We start from the raw sequence: 21037 nt of genomic DNA on the forward strand, positions 1-21037 counted from the left end.
TTACGGGTGCTTCTTGTTTCATGTTTTTTGTGAGGTCATCTCATTTTAACATGTATGTGACATGTTCTGATGCTCTTTTATGATTGATCAAAACCTTGTAAGCTGTTGAATAAAGGACACCTATCAGCTGCCATTTGGAATGCACAACATGACCCGCGTCTCTTCTTTTCTTGCTTAAAAGCGGATCAACTTTCTCCTGAGAGCAGTTGACTCATGCGGAGGATTTGTCTTATATCGCTCTAAAACATAGGCCATGTCAATGGACAGAGAGACCAACACCAAGCTGAGGAAGCTTTGTGTAAATGGCTGTGAAGCTGGCTAAGAGGGAGGCTGTGCAATGACTGAATGACGCCGCTCCCTAGCACACAGGTGTCAAACAGGCGGCCCGCGGGCCAGACCGGGCCTGCCAAGGGATTGAATCCGGCCCGCCAGACAACACTCAGAGAAGCGCAAGAGAAAAACGAGCTGCAGGTTGAAATAGGTCAACTCGATGTTGCTAAAGCCAGGTGCCTCCAACAAAGACACTCTACTTGTATTTCTTTCTCTCTCTCTTTTTCTCCCACTCTCTGTCTCTTTCACTCTCTGTGTCTCTCTTTTTCTCTTGAAATGAAATGATCTGCATTTCTCTAGCGCATTTCAAGTCAACGACTTCCCAAAGCGCTTTACAATGTGCTCCACATTTCCCAATAGCGGCCTTGCAGCCATGTAAGGCGCTAAGCTGCTTATTGGGGGTATTAGGGGTTCAGTGTCTTACCCCAGGACACTTCGACATGTAACACGGAAGAGCCGGGATTCGAACTGGGATCCCTTGATCCCAAGACCAGCGCCCTACCTCCTGAGCTACTGCCGCCCTCTTCCTTTGTTCCTATTCGTTTGCTGTAACTTCCTTTTTTCCTTTTCTCTTTCTCTCTTCCTACCCTTTGCGTTTTCGTTTCTCTTTTCTCTCCCTCTGTCTTTCTATTTCTCTTTGGATTTCTTTCTTCCTCTCCCTTTCTTTTGATGTCTTTTGTTTTCTCTCCCTCTCTCTTTTTCTTTCTTTGTCCCACCCTCTCTCCTTTTCCCTCTTCATTTTTCATCTCTCTTTTTCTTTGTCTTGACCGACTGAACGTTTGTTCTATCATGTGAGTTCAAAAGAGTTTGACAGCCCTGCCCTAGCATATATTATGCAGGCTTTTCTAAATTCCACATCGGAAAACTGTTCATAGAGTTGTCATAAAAGCAAACTAATAATGCCAGCTCAATTCCCCCACAAAGAAAAAGGAAACCGCTCCGGTGATCGCTGTTGTAAACCGGAAGTGGTTTGGTTGGAGCTCCGCCCATTCTCTATCTCTTTCCGGGTTACTCCGAGCGCGTCTTTGGCCACGTAGCAATCTGCTCTCGTCGTGCGTGCGGATAAAAACTCCGTTTAACTCCAGGAGTTATCGCTGAGATTTAACATCGGCTGAAATGTGCGAAAGATGGAACGTAAATGTGAACGAGGAGCTTCGGGAAGCGCAAGATGACAAGGAGCGAGAAGATCGACTGCTAAAGCCAGTTAGCATTAGCAAGCAGCTACGAGTTGTGTTGAACAGAGACGGTTGGTTACTTTTATTTCTATAACATTTGATCTTCTCATTTTGCACTCTTCGAGTCAATTGCACGATATACGCCCGATCTTCATTCAATATTCGTGATGGAGCTGCTTAGAGGGGAGGATCAAATAGCTCTGCTCGTGCGGCCAAAATAGGAATTCACTTTGCATTTGAATCAAATCAGATGGAACATTAAATAGATGACTGTTTTAGTCTGCACTAGTTATCTCGACAGTTTCCTTGTGTGTGCTTTCATGCAGAATATCCATCCATGATCTGCACCGCTTCTCCTCAGTAGGGTCGCAGGGGTGATGGAGCCCATCCCAGCCATCTTCGGGCAGTGGGCAGGGGACACAGTGACAGACAATTGGCTCGCTCGTTCACAGCTAGGGACAATTTGGAGCGGCCAATTCACCTGACACGCGTGTTTTTGGAATGTGGGAGGAAACCGGAGTGCCCGGAGGAAACCAACACATGCACGGGGAGAACATGCAAACTCCGCACAGGAGGTTTTATCTCACAACCTCAGAACTGTGCCACACACGCGCTAACCACTGTGCTGCCGTGCTGCCCGTTATATATCATACAGACTTAAAATAAATGTTGTAAAGCAAGGGCCTGGAACTTTTCTGACCCAAAAGTCATAAAAGCAAAAATATTTTGATTTTTTTTGGGGGGGTCGGTGGGATCGAGAGCAGCACCCTATCTGAAGAGAAATTTCAACATTACGGCCAAAGCGTCACTCTAGAAAAAAGCAAATTCTTTACAGGGATGTGATTTTTCCGCTAATTCGCGGAATTCCGCTTTTTTTATCTCCAAAAATAAAATTTTAAAATTTCCGGTGTTTTAATTGGTAAAAAAAAACGATTTCGTCTCGACAGCATGCCATTTGAGTGTTTCCGTAACTGAAATGAAACGTACTTGCGATTGGTTGAAGTCTCGTGTTGACCAATAAACGCGCTTGTTATAGGAGTGTGCCATTGTTCATTTCTCACACGTTTTTGCCGGGTGTTTAAAGAAAGATGTCCGTGATCGAACGCAAAGATGCTCCGCGAGCTAAAGAAATTGATAAGATTGTAAAAAACAAGTTTCGATGGGACTGGTTGGAGAAGGAATTATCTACGAACGTTGGAAAGAAGACTGTGACGAATTTGTTCAATGACTTTATTCGGAAGATCGATCGTGCCGGGAAAGCACTTTGCATTTGGTGTCATGATACCATCGACTAATGGTGGGAGAGGTTTCAAAGCTCTTGAAAGTCACGCAAAGAGCAAAAAACACGTGAAAGAACTCCAGTCAAGAACGACAAATTATTCCATCGCTGGAAGTTTCGGTGCCCAAACGAAAACTCCAAAACTTTACGGCCTCCATCCCTTATTGACATCACAATCGGAAGCGGTAATAAAGAGACGTGATCCACCCCAACAACCTGTACCAGTTGCTGATAGAGTCGTGAATTTTGAGGTAGGTGGTAAACTTTTCAAATTTATTTGACAGTTTTCCCATTTTTTTCGAAAATATTATAACGTAATAAAAATGGCCATAAATATTTAACAATTACAATAATAGATTTTCATGTGTACATTACACCAACACTTTACTGTAGGGCCTATACTTATTGTACTTTCATTTATCAAATACTTGGATACGCTGCTATTAAAGAAATAAATTATTACATTTAAAATATGATTTAGGAAATTTAAAAATATTATTAAGCCTAATAGTAATCAAAACTATTGTCAGTATTTATATTTTTTAAATTAAGTACCAATGTCCTTGATGAGTCAGAGCTGGGGAACTATGATCTCGAGGTGAGAGAATACCAGTTGGACAGTGAGTTGCCAACACCTTTGGACTCAGAGATGAAGGCAATTGCACTGGATCGTTGGTGGGCCCAAGTCTTTGCTGTTGGAAGATACCCAACCCTGGCCAAGATGGTGAAGGCTCTCATGAGTTGCTTCCATGGGCCGCAAGTAGAGGGGGCTTTTAGTGTCATGGGTGATGTCCTGAACCCCAAAGCATGCAGAATGGACATAGCCACATACAGTTCTATCCAGACTGTAAAATATGCCCTAAGAGCAAGAAATACCACCTCTGTCAGCCATTTTGGAAGGAAAGACATTCTGATGGATCCTGTGCAGTCCATACTGTGCCTAAATCTGAGGACATCCTCCAAAAGGTACAGGGAGGAGAAGGATGCAGAAGCAGCTATGTTGTCTGCAAAACGAACAGAACTTGCTGTGAAACAGGACACCCAAATGAGCAAGGCTGCCTCAAGAAGAACCATCAAAGCTGCACAGAAGCAGGCTAGAAAGACCCATTCCAAAGCAATGAAGTCTAGGAGGAAGTAGTGTTTGGGTCATGTGAATGGATTTAGCTGTGTCCCGACGGATCACCACCTTATCGTGGTGGGGCACTTTGCGCGTCTCCATGACCCCCAGAGCTATGTCGGCGGGAGTCTCGTACTCCTGGTAGGGTTACCCAAGCCGAACAGGTCGAAGGGTAGAGTCCAGACTAAGAGTGATCCCAAAAGCTGGTGGCGGCACGCTTTGAGGCGGTTTCCTACAGACCTGGATCCCGTTAGCCGCCTGCAGTTGTAGAAAGATGCCGGTCGTCTAGGGTCTCCCTTGCCACTGGAACCATCTTCTTTACAATTAAGATAGTGGCGTTGGGGAAATGTTTTTTAATGTGACTGATTTTGAGTTGACTTAAACTGTAATTTTATATGGGATAGTTCAATATACATTGAAAATTTATGCTGTTGTCTTGTCTATTTCTTTGTCATCTGAGTGCATTGAAAGTACTTAAAAAAACCCATGAGCTCCGGGGGGGGGCTTCGCCCCACTTTTCCCCCCACCAGGGCACTGCCCTGGTCCTACCTGGTTTCCCCCCCCCCCCCCCCAGCTAGCAATCACCCCCCCCCCCCCCCCGCTAATTTTCAGATAATTTCACTTTGGTCAAATCACATCCCTGTCTTTAGCACATTGCATTTGACGGAGCGATATTTGATGAATTGAAGCGATCCATAAAACAATAAGAATGCCACAGCCTGTGTCCCATATCAATAAAAATATACCGCTTCAAAGAAGTCTCCGCCGCAGTAACTTTAGTGTTTTCAAAACAAGGTGCGAGCAAAGTTCTTTTGTAAAACTGTTACTAAATACTGCAAACGAGAGTGGAAGCGATGACTGTAATGTTTTTGTTCTAATCCGTGCACATTTTAGGTTCAAATGGTTCCGAATATTCACTCATATTATCCTTGACGATTTGAACCCAAATTCGATTTTCGTCTCGTTAGAAGCTAGCAAACCCTAAAATTCTTCCCTAGTGGACTATGCTCGTGTCAAATCAATTCTGAAATACGCATTTTTGTGAATACTATAAAAAGGAAACAGGGAAATGTTCATTTTTGTTTTGAAAAGGTCGAGCACGGTATTGGGAATGTCATGGTTTGGGGTGTTGTGGAATGTGGATAACTCATGATAGAAAGGTAGGAATCTGGTGAAGGTCGTGGGATGACCTTGTCGTAAGAGGGCACAAGCTGATATGCCGAGGAGCCGGGGCGGACGTCGGGCGCCACTTATTTTGGAGGGAACCTCGTTGGGCGTCGCTCCCAAAAATGCGCAGAGATGAGAAATGACAAAAAGGGAACGCGTGTTCAAAGTTCCAGACGTTCAACAGCTTGTGACCTCTTGCAACCTCAAAGAGGACCAAAACTTTTCCAAAGGGGCTTAGGCTAAAGGGAATGGACTGGCCAAGGACGTCTCCAGATCTAAACCCAAAGGAACATCCTCGAGCGGAAAACGAAGAAGCACAAGATCTCCAATATCCCCCAGCTCAGTCGTGTTGTCGCGGAGGAGTGGAAAAGCATTCTGGGGGCAATTTGTGAGGCTCCGGTCAAATCCAAGGCCAGGAGGATCAAAGTGCTTCTGTAAAATCATGTTGGCTACACAAAATATTGAATTTATAGAACTTTGTTTAGCTAGCGATGTCTATATTTTGAGTTTTATGAGGGGAAAAAAGTGCCGCAATTTAAGCTTTACACAGACTTGCTTTCATTGTGTCAAAGCCATGTTCTTCACCGTTGTTCAATTCAACACGATGATGAAATCTCCTCAGAAATGTCAGGGCTGCACTCACCTTTGTGACATACTATTGTTGGGAAATAATACTATTAAAAATGAAGCGTTTACCAAATGATTCGAATGAGTTATCTGACTCCATTAACCAAACATAACCTTCATTCACCTAACAAAATATGGAAAAGATGGACAAGAATAGCCTACATTTTCACACAAGGGCAGATTTAATTTCTTCAATAAATCAACTAAGTGAATTCCATCGAATTAGCTGAAGTATTGTTCGTCGAGCCTTTTCTCTCGTTCTCCGATCTTCTGAAGTTCTTCCTTTGCCCACGTCTTTCTCCCAAGCTGGCGTGTCGGCCTCTCCCACGTGCGGGCCAGAGAAAAGCTCCCACGTGGCCCCGCCATCTCGGAGAAGAGCGTCGGGATGTCTGTCCTTGTGCGTCTGGCCTTCTCCGTCAGAGTCCTGTTATCAACAGAACTATTCGGAACGGCGTGACCCGTAGCTCACTCAGTGAAAATCTTCATTGCACTGGATAAATGTAACATGTATTTAACCGTATAAAATATAAAATCCTTCGCTATATACAGTATATAAGGCAGTGGACGAGGATGGCGGTGGCGCGGGGGAGGGGTGAAGACAGATGATGGAATGCAGGTAAAAATAAGGTGAGCGGGGGATGCTATTTATATGAGCGTGGAAGAGGGTGTACTGTCCCGGATGACACCCAGAACTCCTGACCTGAGGGGAGAAACCAAGTGAGGATTTTTCTCTTTGATATCAAAATTGTGAAATATTCTATGCGACGGGATGAAACACGGCACTCCGGGGTTAACGCGTCGTCAAGACTTTCATGAGAAAAATAAGATCAAAGACTGCCGGGACGAGTAGGCAAACTATTTGCCGTAGAGACTAAATCGCTGTCTTCATTGAGCCGAGCTTAACCTGCTTTCATGCGAGCGACTGGAGGGTAGATTCGGACAAAATAACAAACATCCAGGCTTAATCCCTTATCTCGGTTCGGCGCAATATCCCCGAGGTGTACGAGCTCACTAAAACACAGCGCCGGTCGACAGACTTGAATATCTTTTTTTTTTTTCATTCTCGCCCTTCTAACCCCTGAGCCATTTTAACGGTCGAAATTTGATTTTGTCGGCGGGGCTATAAGGAAACGTAGCTTTATTGATCTGGTCCTATTGGATCGATAAAAAAAAACACTAAAAACAAAAAGACGAACCGGAGACCCTGAATCCGCCGCACTCACGCGCGATTTGAACAGGTTTGCTGTAAGTGGAGAGAATCGATTTGAAAATGTCTTCCGTTTAAGTTTGAAATGTATGGAAAGTCCGGATTGGCGTCGTTCGTCGGATCGAGTTCATCTCTTTGAAAACTCCAAAGCGTAAAGGTGCAAAACCGCCATTTTGACTCATTTCTGTGTGTCTCGTGTCCCGCAGATGTCAGTCACGAGTCTTTTCCTCCTCGGCGACGGGAGACAAAGTTACCCGGCCTCAAAAAGGAGGAAGATGACTTTTTACAGACGGTTGAGGATTTGGATCTTTTTCACGCTAAAAAGGAGGAGGATTTGGAGCCTTTTCACGTTCAAAAGCTGGAGGATGGGTATTCGCAAACGCTTGACATTAAAAAAGAGGGGGATGTTTTGGAGTTTGATCAGGTTAAAAAGGAAGAGGACGATTTCGAGCCTGTCGATGTGAAAAAAGAGGAAGATTTGGGAGCGTTTCGGGTGACCGGGGCCTCTTTAACCTCTGAAGATCAACACCCAGAGAACAAGGAGAAGGTGTCCCCAAGCAGAAGCTCCGGGACAACAGACGACACGTCCGACCTTGCGCAAAACGATGGCGAAAAACAGTCGGATCACAAATGTTTGCGCTGTGGAAAATCATTTCGATACAAGTGTGATTTGAAACGCCATATCCTTGTCCACACTGGTGAAAAACCTTTTGCTTGCTCAGTTTGCGGTCATATATTTACCCGAAGAGGTATCTTAAAAATCCACACCAGAATCCACACGGGTGAGAAACCTCATTCTTGCTCAGTTTGCAGTCAAAGATTCACCCAGAAATCACACTTACAAACGCACGCAAGAACCCACAGTGGCGAAAGACCTTTTGGCTGTTCGGTTTGTGATCAAAAATTCACCCAGAAATCACATTTACAAACGCACGCAAGAACCCATAGTGGCGAAAGACCTTTTACCTGCTCGGTTTGTGGTGAAAAATTTACCCAGTTATCCATCTTAAAAGCGCACACAAAAACTCACACGGGTGAAAAACCTTTTGCCTGTTCAGTTTGTGGTCTAAAATTCAGCATGAAATCAAACTTAAAAATCCACAGAAGAACCCACACTGGTGAAAAACCGTTCGCCTGCTCAGTGTGTGGTGAAAAATTTGCCCGTAGAGACACCATAAAAATCCACACAAGAACCCACACTGGTGAAAAACCATTTGCATGCTCATTTTGTGGTAAGAAATTCAGCCTAAAAGGACATTTGAACAGCCACATGAGAACCCACACTGGTGAAAACCGTTTGCCTGTTCATTTTGTGGTCGAAAATTCAGCCTGAAATCAAACTTAAAAATCCACGCAAGAACACACACTGCTGAAAAACCTTTTGCCTGCTCTGTGATAAAGAATCTACCTTCAAAACGCATTTAATAGGCACGCAAAAACCCACACTGGTGAAAAAGGTTTCTGCCTGCTCAGTTTGTGGCGAGAAAAATCAACTGTAAAGAAAGCGTAACCGTACGCACAATGACCCAGACTGGTAAGACCTTTAGCCTGCTCAGTTTGTGGTAAAAAAAAGTCACCCGTAAATCACACTTAAAAGTAGTGATGCCATAAAGCAGTGAAGCCCAACGGGGAATTGCTTCACACACACACAGGGGCTTCGAGATGATTATCTTCCTCGACTGCGCCATCATGTGGACAGAATCATATATAATATGCTTAGTGTATGCAATTAAACGATGTGGTGTAAGTCATACTCTGGATATAAGAACGTATGTATTATTTGAATAGTGTTTTAACATGTTACTTTGTCTATGTTTGCGCTTGTACAAGTGATGGTGTGAAAATAAAGTGCTTATTTATTTTGATTGAACTCATTAAATGTTGTTAAAAGTTTTGGGATACGGGCAAATCCATAGTCTTTCCATGTCGCTTTGATTTCAAACTGCACTTAAAGCTAGCGAATCATTTCCTGAATCAGTACATCTGCTTTTTGTTGTTATTGCTTTTTGACGTGAGTCACATGACCATACAACTATCTTACCTCGGTGTTGCGTAAACAGTACACTCGAACTGTACAACGAACCGAAATATCAATAAAGAAAAAAAGGTTTTAAAAAACGAAAGAATAGAATCAAATAAAACAGAAAGTTAGATTAAAAATAGCAGAGTATTTGTTTGAATGGCCTTCTGGTTGTGGGAAAGCTTTATGGATATCGTGTTATGTTTCACTTCACATTGGAAGGCAATGAAGACCGATAGATGGATAGATACTTTCTTCATCTCTGTAGGGAAAGACATTTTTCTACCAGCGATTTTGCATTTGCCAAAGTGATTATGATTATGATGAGATTGACAATGACGGTTCACTTTGGCTTCATCTTACACGTCTCGGAGTCGTATTTGCCAAGTCCGATATCTTTCCGAGATGGTCGGAAGCCACTTCCAATCCTCTCGGCATTAAAGTCACGGACTTCGCTCTTCACTTGGCCTAAGCCACACCCCCCTCCGATCGTATCTCGACGGCTGCACTCGATCCATTCGAGTCGACCTCCCCTGACCCCTCTCCAGTCTCAGGTGTGCCCAGGGGCTCTGTCCCGGGCCCCCTCCTCTTTATAACCTTCCTACTCCGCCGAGCCCGTATCTTCCGGAAATTCGATATCGCCGTGGGCTGCTTGGCGGACGACACCCAGCTTTACCTTTCCTGCAAAGCCAACTCCATACTCCCACCGCCCGACCTCAACCCCTGCCTTTCTGAGGTAAAATCAGGGCTCACTGTCAACTTCCTAAAACTAAACCGCAATAAAACCAAACTACTTCTCATCCGTGCTCTCTAAAGTGGACTCCTTCTCTCTCTCCATTGAGAGTTGCTCACTTTTTCCCTCCCCTCGGGTCAAAAGTCTGGGTGTCATACCCAACAGTCTACCCTCCTTTTACTCCCATACAAACAACACCTGCGCTCCATCAGCTGTATTCACCCCTCCCCCTCGACCCCCACATCACTGCCATCCTCGTCACCTCACGCCTCCACGACTGCAATTCCCTCCTCGACAATCGACCTCAAAATTCCCTTCGTAAACTCTGATACCATAAAAATCCACACAACAACCCGCACCGGTGAAAAACTATTTTCCTGCTCGTTTTGTGGTAAGAAATTCAGCATTAGGGACATTTGAACAGCCACTCAACCCACACTGGTGAAAAACATCTGTGGTGGGAAATTCTGCCTGAAATCAAACTTAAAAATCCACGCAGGAACCCACTCTGGCCCATAACTGTGCTGCACGCATCACAGTTGTGGGCCAGTAGACAATGTCCATCCTTGATGTACACGGGGGACAGGTGTGGTAGCTGCACTCATCTTGGCTACAGACAAAAGAGCAGGGGTCGGGAACCTTTTTGACTCAAAGAGCCATAAAAGCAAAAAAATATTAATTTTATTTTGGGAAAGAGCCACACCATATATTATGAGACAAATTGACTAAATTGCTAAACCCGCACCCCAGACAAAAGCTTAGTCTTCAGCACATTTATTTTTGATGATTTGATAAAAATGATGAAAAGAGAATAATGCCAGAGCCCCTGTCCCAAATTCAACAAACAGACCACTTTAAACTTGTCTCTTTCTTGCAATGACTCAAGATCGGTTAAACTCCTTTTGACCCTTTTTTTTCATACATATTGGTTTCAAAACCAGATGCAAGCATTTATTTTGTAAAAACGTCACAACATTCTGAGAATAGGGAGCCTTATGTGCTTACCTTTGGCGAGAGATGGGAGGGAATGCTTGTACCTTTTGCATAGCTCCACCCATCCCTCCCACTCACCCAATCAAATGACTAAGTTCTCTTCCGGTGTTTTGGCGTATTTACAGTTCTGTGGATTCATCATAAAGTATCTGAACACTGAACGCAGATTATATAGTGAACTTTTAAATAAAGGATTCTTTAGCGTTGTACAGCCAAAACGAGTTTTTTTCCCCCCCCTTTTTTTGTGTGACACCTTGACTGTAAATTGTAGTGAATAACGTGCCCTATATATACTGCGAAGTGTTACCTGTACATTTAGCTTTGGTTTGGCTTTACGTGTACCTGAATAGGATAGACAGCTCCGGTTTTGAACAAGATGGAGAAATTTTGCATGCAATCAAATTGGTCTCTGAGCCACAGATACTCATAGAAAGAGCCATAGGTTCCCGACCCCTGGTTTAGATCAACATTGAATCATTTCGAGATCCTCACTGAACTTCTGGACAGAGTTTGCAGCACAGAAATTAAAGGGGCTGAATACTTTTTGCACACCCACTTTTTCATTTTTTATTTGTTAAAAAAGTTGAAAATATCCAATTGTCATGATTACCCAAGTGGAGCCACCTGGGGTAATCATCTGGCGCGCTGGAATGCGCTTCCTGATTGGTTTATGTTCCCTTTTTTAGCATGCTACGCGGAGACCTCTTGGTCGGAGGATTACCTCTGTACTCTGTATGACTCTCCCGATTACCTGTGCCTTCTTGTTTACCTGATTCTGCCTGCCTGCCTCCGATCCGACCTGCTTCCGTCCCACGCTACGATCTTCTCTCCAGTCCCGGTAAACTCGACCTGCTTCCGTCCCACGCTACGATCTTCTCTCCAGTCCCGGTAAACTCGACCTGCTTCCGTCCCACGCTACGATCTTCTCTCCAGTCCCGGTAAACTCGACCTGCTTCCGTCCCACGCTACGATTGGCCACGTGTTCCGAAGTTGTCTTCACGGCGTTGCTGCTGACGTTCGACGGTCATCACGTCTCCCGCTAACCCTGTACGCTTCCCCAAATAAAAGACTTGTAACGAACGCTCTGGGGTCTCCTGCTCTGTTCCCCCTGACACCAATAAAGTGTGTTCCACTTTGTGATTGTGTCCCACTTATTGTTGAGGCTTCACAAGAAATGAAACTTTCATATCTTGAAGTCTGAAATGTGGCAAAAGCTCACCAAGTTTAAGAGGGCCAAATAGAAACGCAAGCCACACACACACGTACGTACATACATGCATATACACATACGTATATACACACGGATGAAAACAAACACACACACAATGTATATATATATATTATATTTATTATATATGCACCAGTACACACGTGTTCATTCAGTGGTAGTTGATATTTCTTCACTGGAGTGGCAAACTACAAGCTCATTTCAAACAGAGTGATGACTACTATTCCCACCAGCACACTTGTGATCTTGAGCTTTAACTAGACTTGAGAATCTTTGAATGCAAGCTGAACAAGAAAATGGTTTCTCATCAGCGTGGGTTCTTGTATGTCTTTCCAAATTCTCTTTGAGGGGGAATCTTTGACCACAAACTAAGCAGGCAAAAGGTTTTTCACCAGCGTGTGCTCGTCTGTGTCTTTCTAGGTTCCCACGCGCAGCAAATTTTTTACCGCAAACTGAGCAGGAGAAAGGTTTCTCACCCGTGTGGGTTCTTGTGTGGCTTTTCAAATGTTCTATCTGGCTGAATTTTAGACCACAAACTGCGCAGGAAAAGGGTTTTTCACCAGTGTGGATTCTTGTGTGGCGCTTCAAATGTTCTCTCTGGCTGAATCTTTGACTACAAACTGAGCACGCAAAAGGTTTTTCACCAGTGTGCGTTTTTGCGTGGATTTTCAAAATCCCCCTGTCTGTGAATTTTTGACCGCAAACCGAGCAAGCAAAAGGTTTTTCTCCAGTGTGGGTTCTTGTGTGACTTTTGAGGCTTGATTTCCGGGAGAATTCTTTCCCGCAAACTGAGCAAGAAAAGGGTTTTTCACCAGTGTGCGTTCTTGCGTGGATTATCAAGGTCCCCCTGTCTGTGAATTTTTGACCGCAAACCAAGCAAGCAAAAGATTTTTCTCCAGTGTGGTTACTTATGTGACTTTTGAGGCATGATTTCCAGGAGAATTCTTTCCCGCAAACTGAGCAGGAAAAGGGTTTTTCACCAGTGTGGGTTCTTGTGTGGCATTTCAAATGTTCTCTCTGGCTGAATCTTTGACTACAAACTGAACAGGCAAAAGGTTTTTCACCAGTGTGGATTCTTGTGTGGATTTTCAAATTTTCTTTACGGCTAAATCTTTGACCGCAAACCGAGCAGGCGAAGGGTTTTTCACCAGTGTGGGTTCTTGCGTGTATCTTTAGGTTTTGTTCCTGGCTGAATTTTTGACCACAAACTGAGCAGGCAAAGTGTTTTTCAACAGTGTGCATTCTTGCGTGGATTCTCAAGGCCTTCCTGTCTGTGAATTTTCGACCGCAAACCGAGCAAGCAAAAGGTCTTTCTCCAGTGTGGATTCCTGAGTGTTGGGTTAACCTTGATTTCAGGCTGAATCTTTGACTGCATACCGAGCAGGAAAATACTTTTTCACCAGTGTGGATTCTTGAGTGGTTCTGCAAACGTTCCTTTCGGCTGAATTTCTGACCACACAACAAGCAGGAAAACGGTTTCTCACCTGTGTGGACCATCTCGTGGCGTTTCAGATGATCTTTGCGCCCAAAGGTTTTCCCACCCTGCAAACATTTGTGATTGGTGTCATCACTTTCCGACTGTTTGTCCCCCTCACGGTTGTCATCATCTTCTTTTGTGCCGGAGCTTCTGCTGGGGGACACCTTCTCCTTGTTCTCTTCATGTTGATCTTCTGAAGTTAAACGGGCCCCAGTCACAGGAAACTCTCTCCTTTCTTCCTCCTCTTTAAAGTCATCGGGCCCCGAGTCCTCCTCTTCCTTTTGATGTTTAAACATCTGGAAATACTCATCTTCTTGCTCTTTTGTGACACGAGGCATCTTTGTATCCTGTTGCCGAGGCGAAAGATACTCTCGACCGACGTCTGCAGGACAAAACATGCGCGAGGTTTAGAAAAATCTCTACGCACACACATTTTTCTGGGGTTTTTACAGCAAATGCATCGCTACAGAAATCCTTTTAGCAGAAAAAAATAAATCAATTAAGTTAAAATAATCCATGAATATACTGATATATATATATATATATATATATATACACACACACACAATAAAAAAGACAATTCACTGAAAACCTTCTCAATGTTTATATTCACATTTAAAGGCATTATCGTGTAAACCAGAGTATAGCTCCTCAAAAATATGACTACGGTCGGCGACAATGAGAGGGTTTCTTTTGATTTGGCATCTACTTGATATGATTTTGCAGGAACATTTCATTTAGAGAATTGTTTTCAGAGCAAGATGTTGTGACACTTTTGAAGATGAAACGTACAGAGGGCTGAAAAGCTATTCTTCTTGGTAAGACTGACAGGCTGCTTTGCCATTTTCCATCCTCAAAAATCTCTTATTGATCAGGATTAAGCTACAATTTTTTTGAAATAGTTGATTATTTGGAACATTATATCCTTCCATAATTCTTCTTACATTGCAATGAAAACGGGGAGAAAAAGCTCTCTTATTTTCAAACATCATTTCTCTCCCAAAAAATGCTTTACATGGAACAATTAGGACTGTCGAGTAGGATGGAATAGCGCCCTTACTCTCGATAATACGATAGGACGTCCTCCATTGTATGGCGTCATGTAGTTCACACTGTTTTTGTAGATGACTGCCATGTTGAGTCCAGTAAGTGTCGTGTTCATGTTAGCTTGTGGCCGACGGATAAATGTCAGAAGGCTGACCGACGATCTTCCTTACCCAAAAGATGAATCCACACTCTGACAAAGCCTTAACAGGTGACGGGACCGGCCACAGTCGGACACGCAATTTTGGAGAGGACGTCGTCGGGCGTCGCCCCAAAATGTACGCAGAGACGAGATATGGCGGAAAGGGAACGGCCTTTATTCGGCATACATTCAGCCGCATACAAGCCACGTTCAAAGTCCGTCTGAGAGACGCTGGCCTTTTATACCGCCTTCTTGCGATGACGTGATCTTTCGCTCCGAACCGAAAGTATTCTTTCTCGGAATCGACGGGTTTTTTTTCCGCCCCGACTCTGCTCAGTCAACATCTTGGTATTTCTTGTGTCGACGTTGTTTCATAACATCCGGATGTTTGTGATCAAGCTGACTTGCGAGGAATCCGCAACAGCAACAGTGTAAAGAAATAGAAACCTTGAGTATTACACGCAACTTCTACGCGAATGAATAAACGAGGTCATCACCGGACGTTAAGGACGTAGAAGGCGGAAATAAACAACGGTAAAGCGGGAAGACAAAGGCCACCGTGAAATTGGAACCACGGAAAAAAGATGGCAACGGTGACAGCAGGAAGAAAACTCCTCTTTGACGGGACTGATAAATTTAACCCGAGGGAGACTACGGTTGTAGGTCACCGAGCCGAAAGACGCTACCTGGATCGGACAAATCGAGAATGACAAATGCAGACCGCTATGCCGAGCGTATAAGATTGTCGCTCGTAAGGCACGTGGCGGCTGACGATGGCAGAAAGGCCCCGGAAATTGGGAGACTTCGGACGACAAAGAGAAAATTCCGCTGGCCGGACAACCCGGACAAAAGTACAGTGAATGTGCCGAGAGGATCAAAGACCCGAGGAACGGCATAGAAGCGGCCGATCCCGTTTGTTTGTTTGACGCCCGTAGTACACTAAAATGTCCCGGAGGACTGCAGAGACCGCAATGACAGCATCCGCTGAGGTGAAACCGCAACGGGAAGTCTCGTTTACTTACGCACGTGTACGAGACCGGGTTTTGCGGTCCGGAAACTGTCCCGGTTCTTCTGCCAAATCGCAGAAAAACACACAGTGAAAGGTGTTTTCGGATAGGGATGAAAGAGCGGGAGTTATGCTTCAAAGGCAGTGAGAATGAGAAACTAAGTCAAGTCTATTTGTTTGGCCCTTCATCACAAAGAGTCTCAAAGGGCTGCACAGACCACAGACTATTATGGCAGCATTCCCTGATCTAAAACCAACATGAGGGCAAGGAAAAACTCAAAAAGCTCAACATGAGGAAAATGAAGAAACCTTGAGAAGGGAGCGCACATGTGGTATCCCCCTTTCAGGATTACTAGACAGCAACGGATTTTACAATAACAAATAATACACAGAAATGATCAACATCAAATGAAGGTTATTCATATGATATAGAAGTTTGTTTGAAGCCTAGATTGAAACATTTCCACTGAAGTTGCCAGGGATGTGATTTGACCAAAGTGAAATTATCTGAAAATTAGCGGGGGGGGGGGGGGGGGTGATGATTGCTAGCTGGGGGGGGAGGGGGGGGGGGGGGGAAACCAGGTAGGACCAGGGCAGTGCCCTGGTGGGGGGAAAAGTGGGGCGAAGCCCCCCCCCGGAGCTCATGGGTTTTTTTAAGTACTTTCAATGCACTCAGATGACAAAGAAATAGACAAGACAACAGCATAAATTTTCAATGTATATTGAACTATCCCATATAAAATTACAGTTTAAGTCAACTCAAAATCAGTCACATTAAAAAACATTTCCCCAACGCCCTTATCTTAATTGTAAAGAAGATGGTTCCAGTGGCAAGGGAGACCCTAGACGACCGGCATCTTTCTACAACTGCAGGCGGCTAACGGGATCCAGGTCTGTAGGAAACCGCCTCAAAGCGTGCCGCCACCAGCTTTTGGGATCACTCTTAGTCTGGACTCTACCCTTCGACCCGAGAAATAGCTGACGAGAACACACAGGACACGGTGTAGATTGTTGCTGGTGGACTCATCAATGTTCATTGAAAAGTGGGAGGATCTTAAGTTTGTTAAAGTCTCATCAAGCATAGTATGGGCAAGGCCATACTTTGTTTTGTAGGATGCACTGGTTCTATCCATGGACAGTCCATTCAGAGCTTTTGGATCCCTTGCCAGTTCCTTTGACAGTGTGATGAGCTTTGGGGCCATGGTGAACGGAAGAGAATTTTCGGCCAGCACTCCCAACAGCATTGCCTGAAGAATAAAAGAAATTGAACAATAATCAGTAAACAATTAAATAATTTAAATAATTATTTGAATTATAATCCAAAATGTCATGCGACCAAAGTAAATAAAAAAGGATTTAGTCTAAACTTTCATGCACATTCACATGTCAGAGTATTTATTATGGTGACAAAAAAATGTTGAAAATTAGCTACAAACCATTGGAAATAATATTTACCATGCAATAAATCATTTAATCAATCATTCTTAATACATAATGGATAACAAAAACATAAAATACCTCATGCAGCAAGCTCTGATAAAAACACAATCATGCATTCGACTAAGATCATCTCTGTAACTGCATACATCAAGACACTCAACATCTTGAAACCTAAAAAGTGCAAACATGCAGCATTCATTTGAGTTTGTGTCAATGATTAACCATGTTATTAATATTAAGTAAATTATGTACCATAATAATATCGTGGCCATTAAGAAAATCAATGGTAGAATATCATACAAGTACTTAATTTAAAAAATATAAATACTGACAATAGTTTTGATTACTATTAGGCTTAATAATATTTTTAAATTTCCTAAATCATATTTTAAATGTAATAATTTATTTCTTTAATAGCAGCGTATCCAAGTATTTGATAAATGAAAGTACAATAAGTATAGGCCCTACAGTAAAGTGTTGGTGTAATGTACACATGAAAATCTATTATTGTAATTGTTAAATATTTATGGCCATTTTTATTACGTTATAATATTTTCGAAAAAAATGGGAAAACTGTCAAATAAATTTGAAAAGTTTACCACCTACCTCAAAATTCACGACTCTATCAGCAACTGGTACAGGTTGTTGGGGTGGATCACGTCTCTTTATTACCGCTTCCGATTGTGATGTCAATAAGGGATGGAGGCCGTAAAGTTTTGGAGTTTTCGTTTGGGCACCGAAACTTCCAGCGATGGAATAATTTGTCGTTCTTGACTGGAGTTCTTTCACGTGTTTTTTGCTCTTTGCGTGACTTTCAAGAGCTTTGAAACCTCTCCCACCATAGTCGATGGTATCATGACACCAAATGCAAAGTGCTTTCCCGGCACGATCGATCTTCCGAATAAAGTCATTGAACAAATTCGTCACAGTCTTCTTTCCAACGTTCGTAGATAATTCCTTCTCCAACCAGTCCCATCGAAACTTGTTTTTTACAATCTTATCAATTTCTTTAGCTCGCGGAGCATCTTTGCGTTCGATCACGGACATCTTTCTTTAAACACCCGGCAAAAACGTGTGAGAAATGAACAATGGCACACTCCTATAACAAGCGCGTTTATTGGTCAACACGAGACTTCAACCAATCGCAAGTACGTTTCATTTCAGTTACGGAAACACTCAAATGGCATGCTGTCGAGACGAAATCGTTTTTTTTTACCAATTAAAACACCGGAAATTTTAAAATTTTATTTTTGGAGATAAAAAAAGCGGAATTCCGCGAATTAGCGGAAAAATCACATCCCTGAGTTGCAGACGGCATCTCAGGGGCAGAGCCTTCCACAGCACCAAGGCCCAAAATGGAAAAGACTGTCAGATTTCTTCTTGAATCTCGGGATCACGAGTAGACCGGCGTTTTCGGAGCGATGGCTCCGGACCGGAACATAGGCGGAAATTCAATCTGAAAGATATGAGGGAGCGAGTCCATGCATGACTTTGTAAAATACCAACAGAACCTTCAAATCACTTCGGGGGGCATCGGCTCAGGGGGTAAAGTGCTCGTCAAGAGGTCCAAGGTTCGATTCCCGGCTCCTCCGTGTTATATGTCGGGAAAGACACAGAATCCCCAGTGCCCGCGATAGCGGGTAGTTGCCCTGCATGGCTGACACCGCGAGTTAGTGTGTAAAAGGGAAAAGTGTGAAGTACGTCGTAAAGTGCTTCGGGAGCTCTTCATCGACTTGAAAAGCGCTAGAAAAATGCAGAGCGTTTCCGTTTGAACAACAGCATTCATTTGACTTTGGGCGCGTCTCGGATTGAGATTTTCGGCTCATTTACGGGAATATTAAGGGGTTAAGACTACACGCGGCACACGACACGATAGGGCCCCCTCTACGGTGCTGAAAAAGGAAGAAACGAGAGACGCTTTCGAGTCACAGGAGACGCGTAGCCGTCGCTTTTAGTCGGAAACGAAAAGGATCTGACAAAAACATCCCACGTTTTCCTCCCAATATGGAAATTCGAGCATTGAGCTCTGCCGCGCGAACGGCAGCCCGGCGGTGACCTCGGCGACGCCCGCCGCTTTACGTCATAAGCAGGGCGCGCCGCACATTCGGAAGAAAATCTCGGATTTTTACGTGCGCTCGGGAAAACGCGGCGAGAACGTTGACATGAAATATCACTTCATGCGTGAAAGTGTAAACACATAACTGCAATATCGCCCTACTGAGCAAACGATTGCTGATGTTATGACAAAGCCAATGAAAAGCTATACTCCAGATGTTCTTGGTACATAGATGTCCATGATCTGCAGAGCTTATCCTCAGTAGGGTCGCGGGGGTGCCGGAGCCCAACCCAGCTATATTCGGGCAGTGGGCAGGGGACACCCTCAACCGCTTGCCAGCCAATCGCAGGGCACATAGAGACAGACAATATGTCCCTCATTCCCACCTAGGGACAATTTGGAGCGGCCGATCCACCTGAAATGCGTGTTTTTGGAATGTGGGAGGGAACCCACGCGAGCAAGGGGAGAACATACAAACTCTGCACAGGAAGTCCGGTAGCTGGATTTAAACCCATGACCTCAGAACTGTGCCGCCGTGCTGCCCGGTACATAGATGTGCGGAATGTTTTTGTCGACATGGAATGGATGACTTCAAACATATCGAAAGAAAGCTTTATTGCTCGCTCTTATGACGATAGCTCAATTCTACTTTCACGAGACAGAAAAAAAGAATTGTATCTGTTTTCCATGAAAAACCTTTGACTTTATGAATAAAGTTTTCCGAAGACCATTCTAACTTTTGGAATCGGTTTGTTATTCTAGCGTCACTTGTTTGTTGGCCTTCTTATTTGCTCCGCGTATTCGATTTGGTCTCGACGCCAACCCGATAGATTCCCCCATCGAAGCCTCCGAATAAAGAATAGGAAATAGAAATCAAACATCCTTCGTGCAACGGACTGAAAAAAAAAGAAAATATTAGACCCAAAATGGACCGACCTGCTCTGTTCAACACAACTCGTAGCTCCTTGCTAATGCTAACTTGGTTTAGCCGTCGATCTTCTCGCTCGTTCTCTTCCTGAAGCTCCTCTTTCAAATTTCCTTTCCGTCCCTCGCACATTTTAGCCACCTTTAAAACTCTTGTACAGAGTTAAATGCAGTTCGATGAAGTTCAATTGTGCAGGCGACTGGAACGAAGCGCCACGAGGCCACAAGCAACGGCGGCAGTGATGTGTGCTTCTCGTCTTCTTCTTTGGTTGGGATAAATCTCCTTGGCGCATTAGCGCCCTCTAGCATCACGTCACCGTTCCACTCTTTTGTGTCGTTGGCGAACGAAACAACTTTATGAGCCGGCTCTTTCAAGTGAGGGCCAAGAGCCGGCTGCCTTCCAAATGCTCTCCCTCTCTCTCTCTCTCTCTCTCTCTCTCTCTCTCTCTCTCTCTCTCTGCCCCATTTCTCTGTTAATTGAAAAGAGTCTTTTTCTGTAACATTCTGTGAACAATTTGTGTGTTTATTTCCCATATTGATCAAAATTGCGGGAGTCCATGCAGAATGCTTACATGAACAAATCCGTCTTTTGTTCACAGGATGCAACACGGTGGGGCAGTGGTTAGCGCCGCCGCGCTGTGTGGAGTTTTGCACGTGATCCCCGTGTTTGCCCGGGTTTCCTCCGGGCACTCCGGTGTCCTCCCACATTCCAAAAACACGCACGTCAGGTGAATCGGCCGCTCCGAATTGTCCCTAGGTGGGAATGAGCGAGCCAATTGTCTGTCCCTGTGTCCCCTGCCCACTGCCCAGAGACGGCCGGGATGGGCTCCAGCACCCCCGCGACCCTATTGAGGATAAGCGCTGCAGATCACGGATGGATGGATGTTCACAGGCATGAACTGGCGCCTGAAATCCTGGAGTCATCAGCGTCCCTCCCAAGCTTTTGGTGCTCAGTCAGAATCCCTGGTGGTGGAGAGTCACATAAGCACCCTGTTCCAAAGAGTGCCGCCTACATCAAAGTCAAACCTTTTGCCAAAAAGTTTAGGAACTCCATTCAAACTCAACTGACAGA

The 21037-nt window shown here is 44.3% G+C and overlaps 2 protein-coding genes across 2 annotated transcripts; one reads left to right on the forward strand and one right to left on the reverse strand.

Annotated features, from left to right (window-relative positions):
• Window positions 1-1339: 1339 nt before the first annotated feature.
• Window positions 1340-8802, forward strand: LOC148376917 (uncharacterized). The gene is made up of 2 exons (XM_088327443.1): window positions 1340-1576; window positions 7109-8802. Exons 1-2 carry the CDS (start codon window positions 1447-1449, stop codon window positions 8233-8235), a joined length of 1257 nt encoding a protein of 418 aa, XP_088183569.1. The 5' UTR covers window positions 1340-1446; the 3' UTR covers window positions 8236-8802.
• A 3275-nt stretch (window positions 8803-12077) lies between these two features.
• Window positions 12078-14515, reverse strand: LOC148376918 (uncharacterized). The gene is made up of 3 exons (XM_088327569.1): window positions 14434-14515; window positions 13384-13735; window positions 12078-12711 (listed from the first exon to the last, which is right to left on the reverse strand). Exons 1-3 carry the CDS (start codon window positions 14513-14515, stop codon window positions 12078-12080), a joined length of 1068 nt encoding a protein of 355 aa, XP_088183695.1.
• Window positions 14516-21037: the final 6522 nt, after the last annotated feature.

The sequence above is a fragment of the Urocampus carinirostris genome, chromosome 1 (assembly GCF_059441175.1).
Source record: "Urocampus carinirostris isolate Australia breed hairy pipefish chromosome 1, RoL_Ucar_1.0, whole genome shotgun sequence".
In the NCBI taxonomy this organism is placed as follows: Eukaryota; Metazoa; Chordata; class Actinopteri; order Syngnathiformes; family Syngnathidae; genus Urocampus; species Urocampus carinirostris.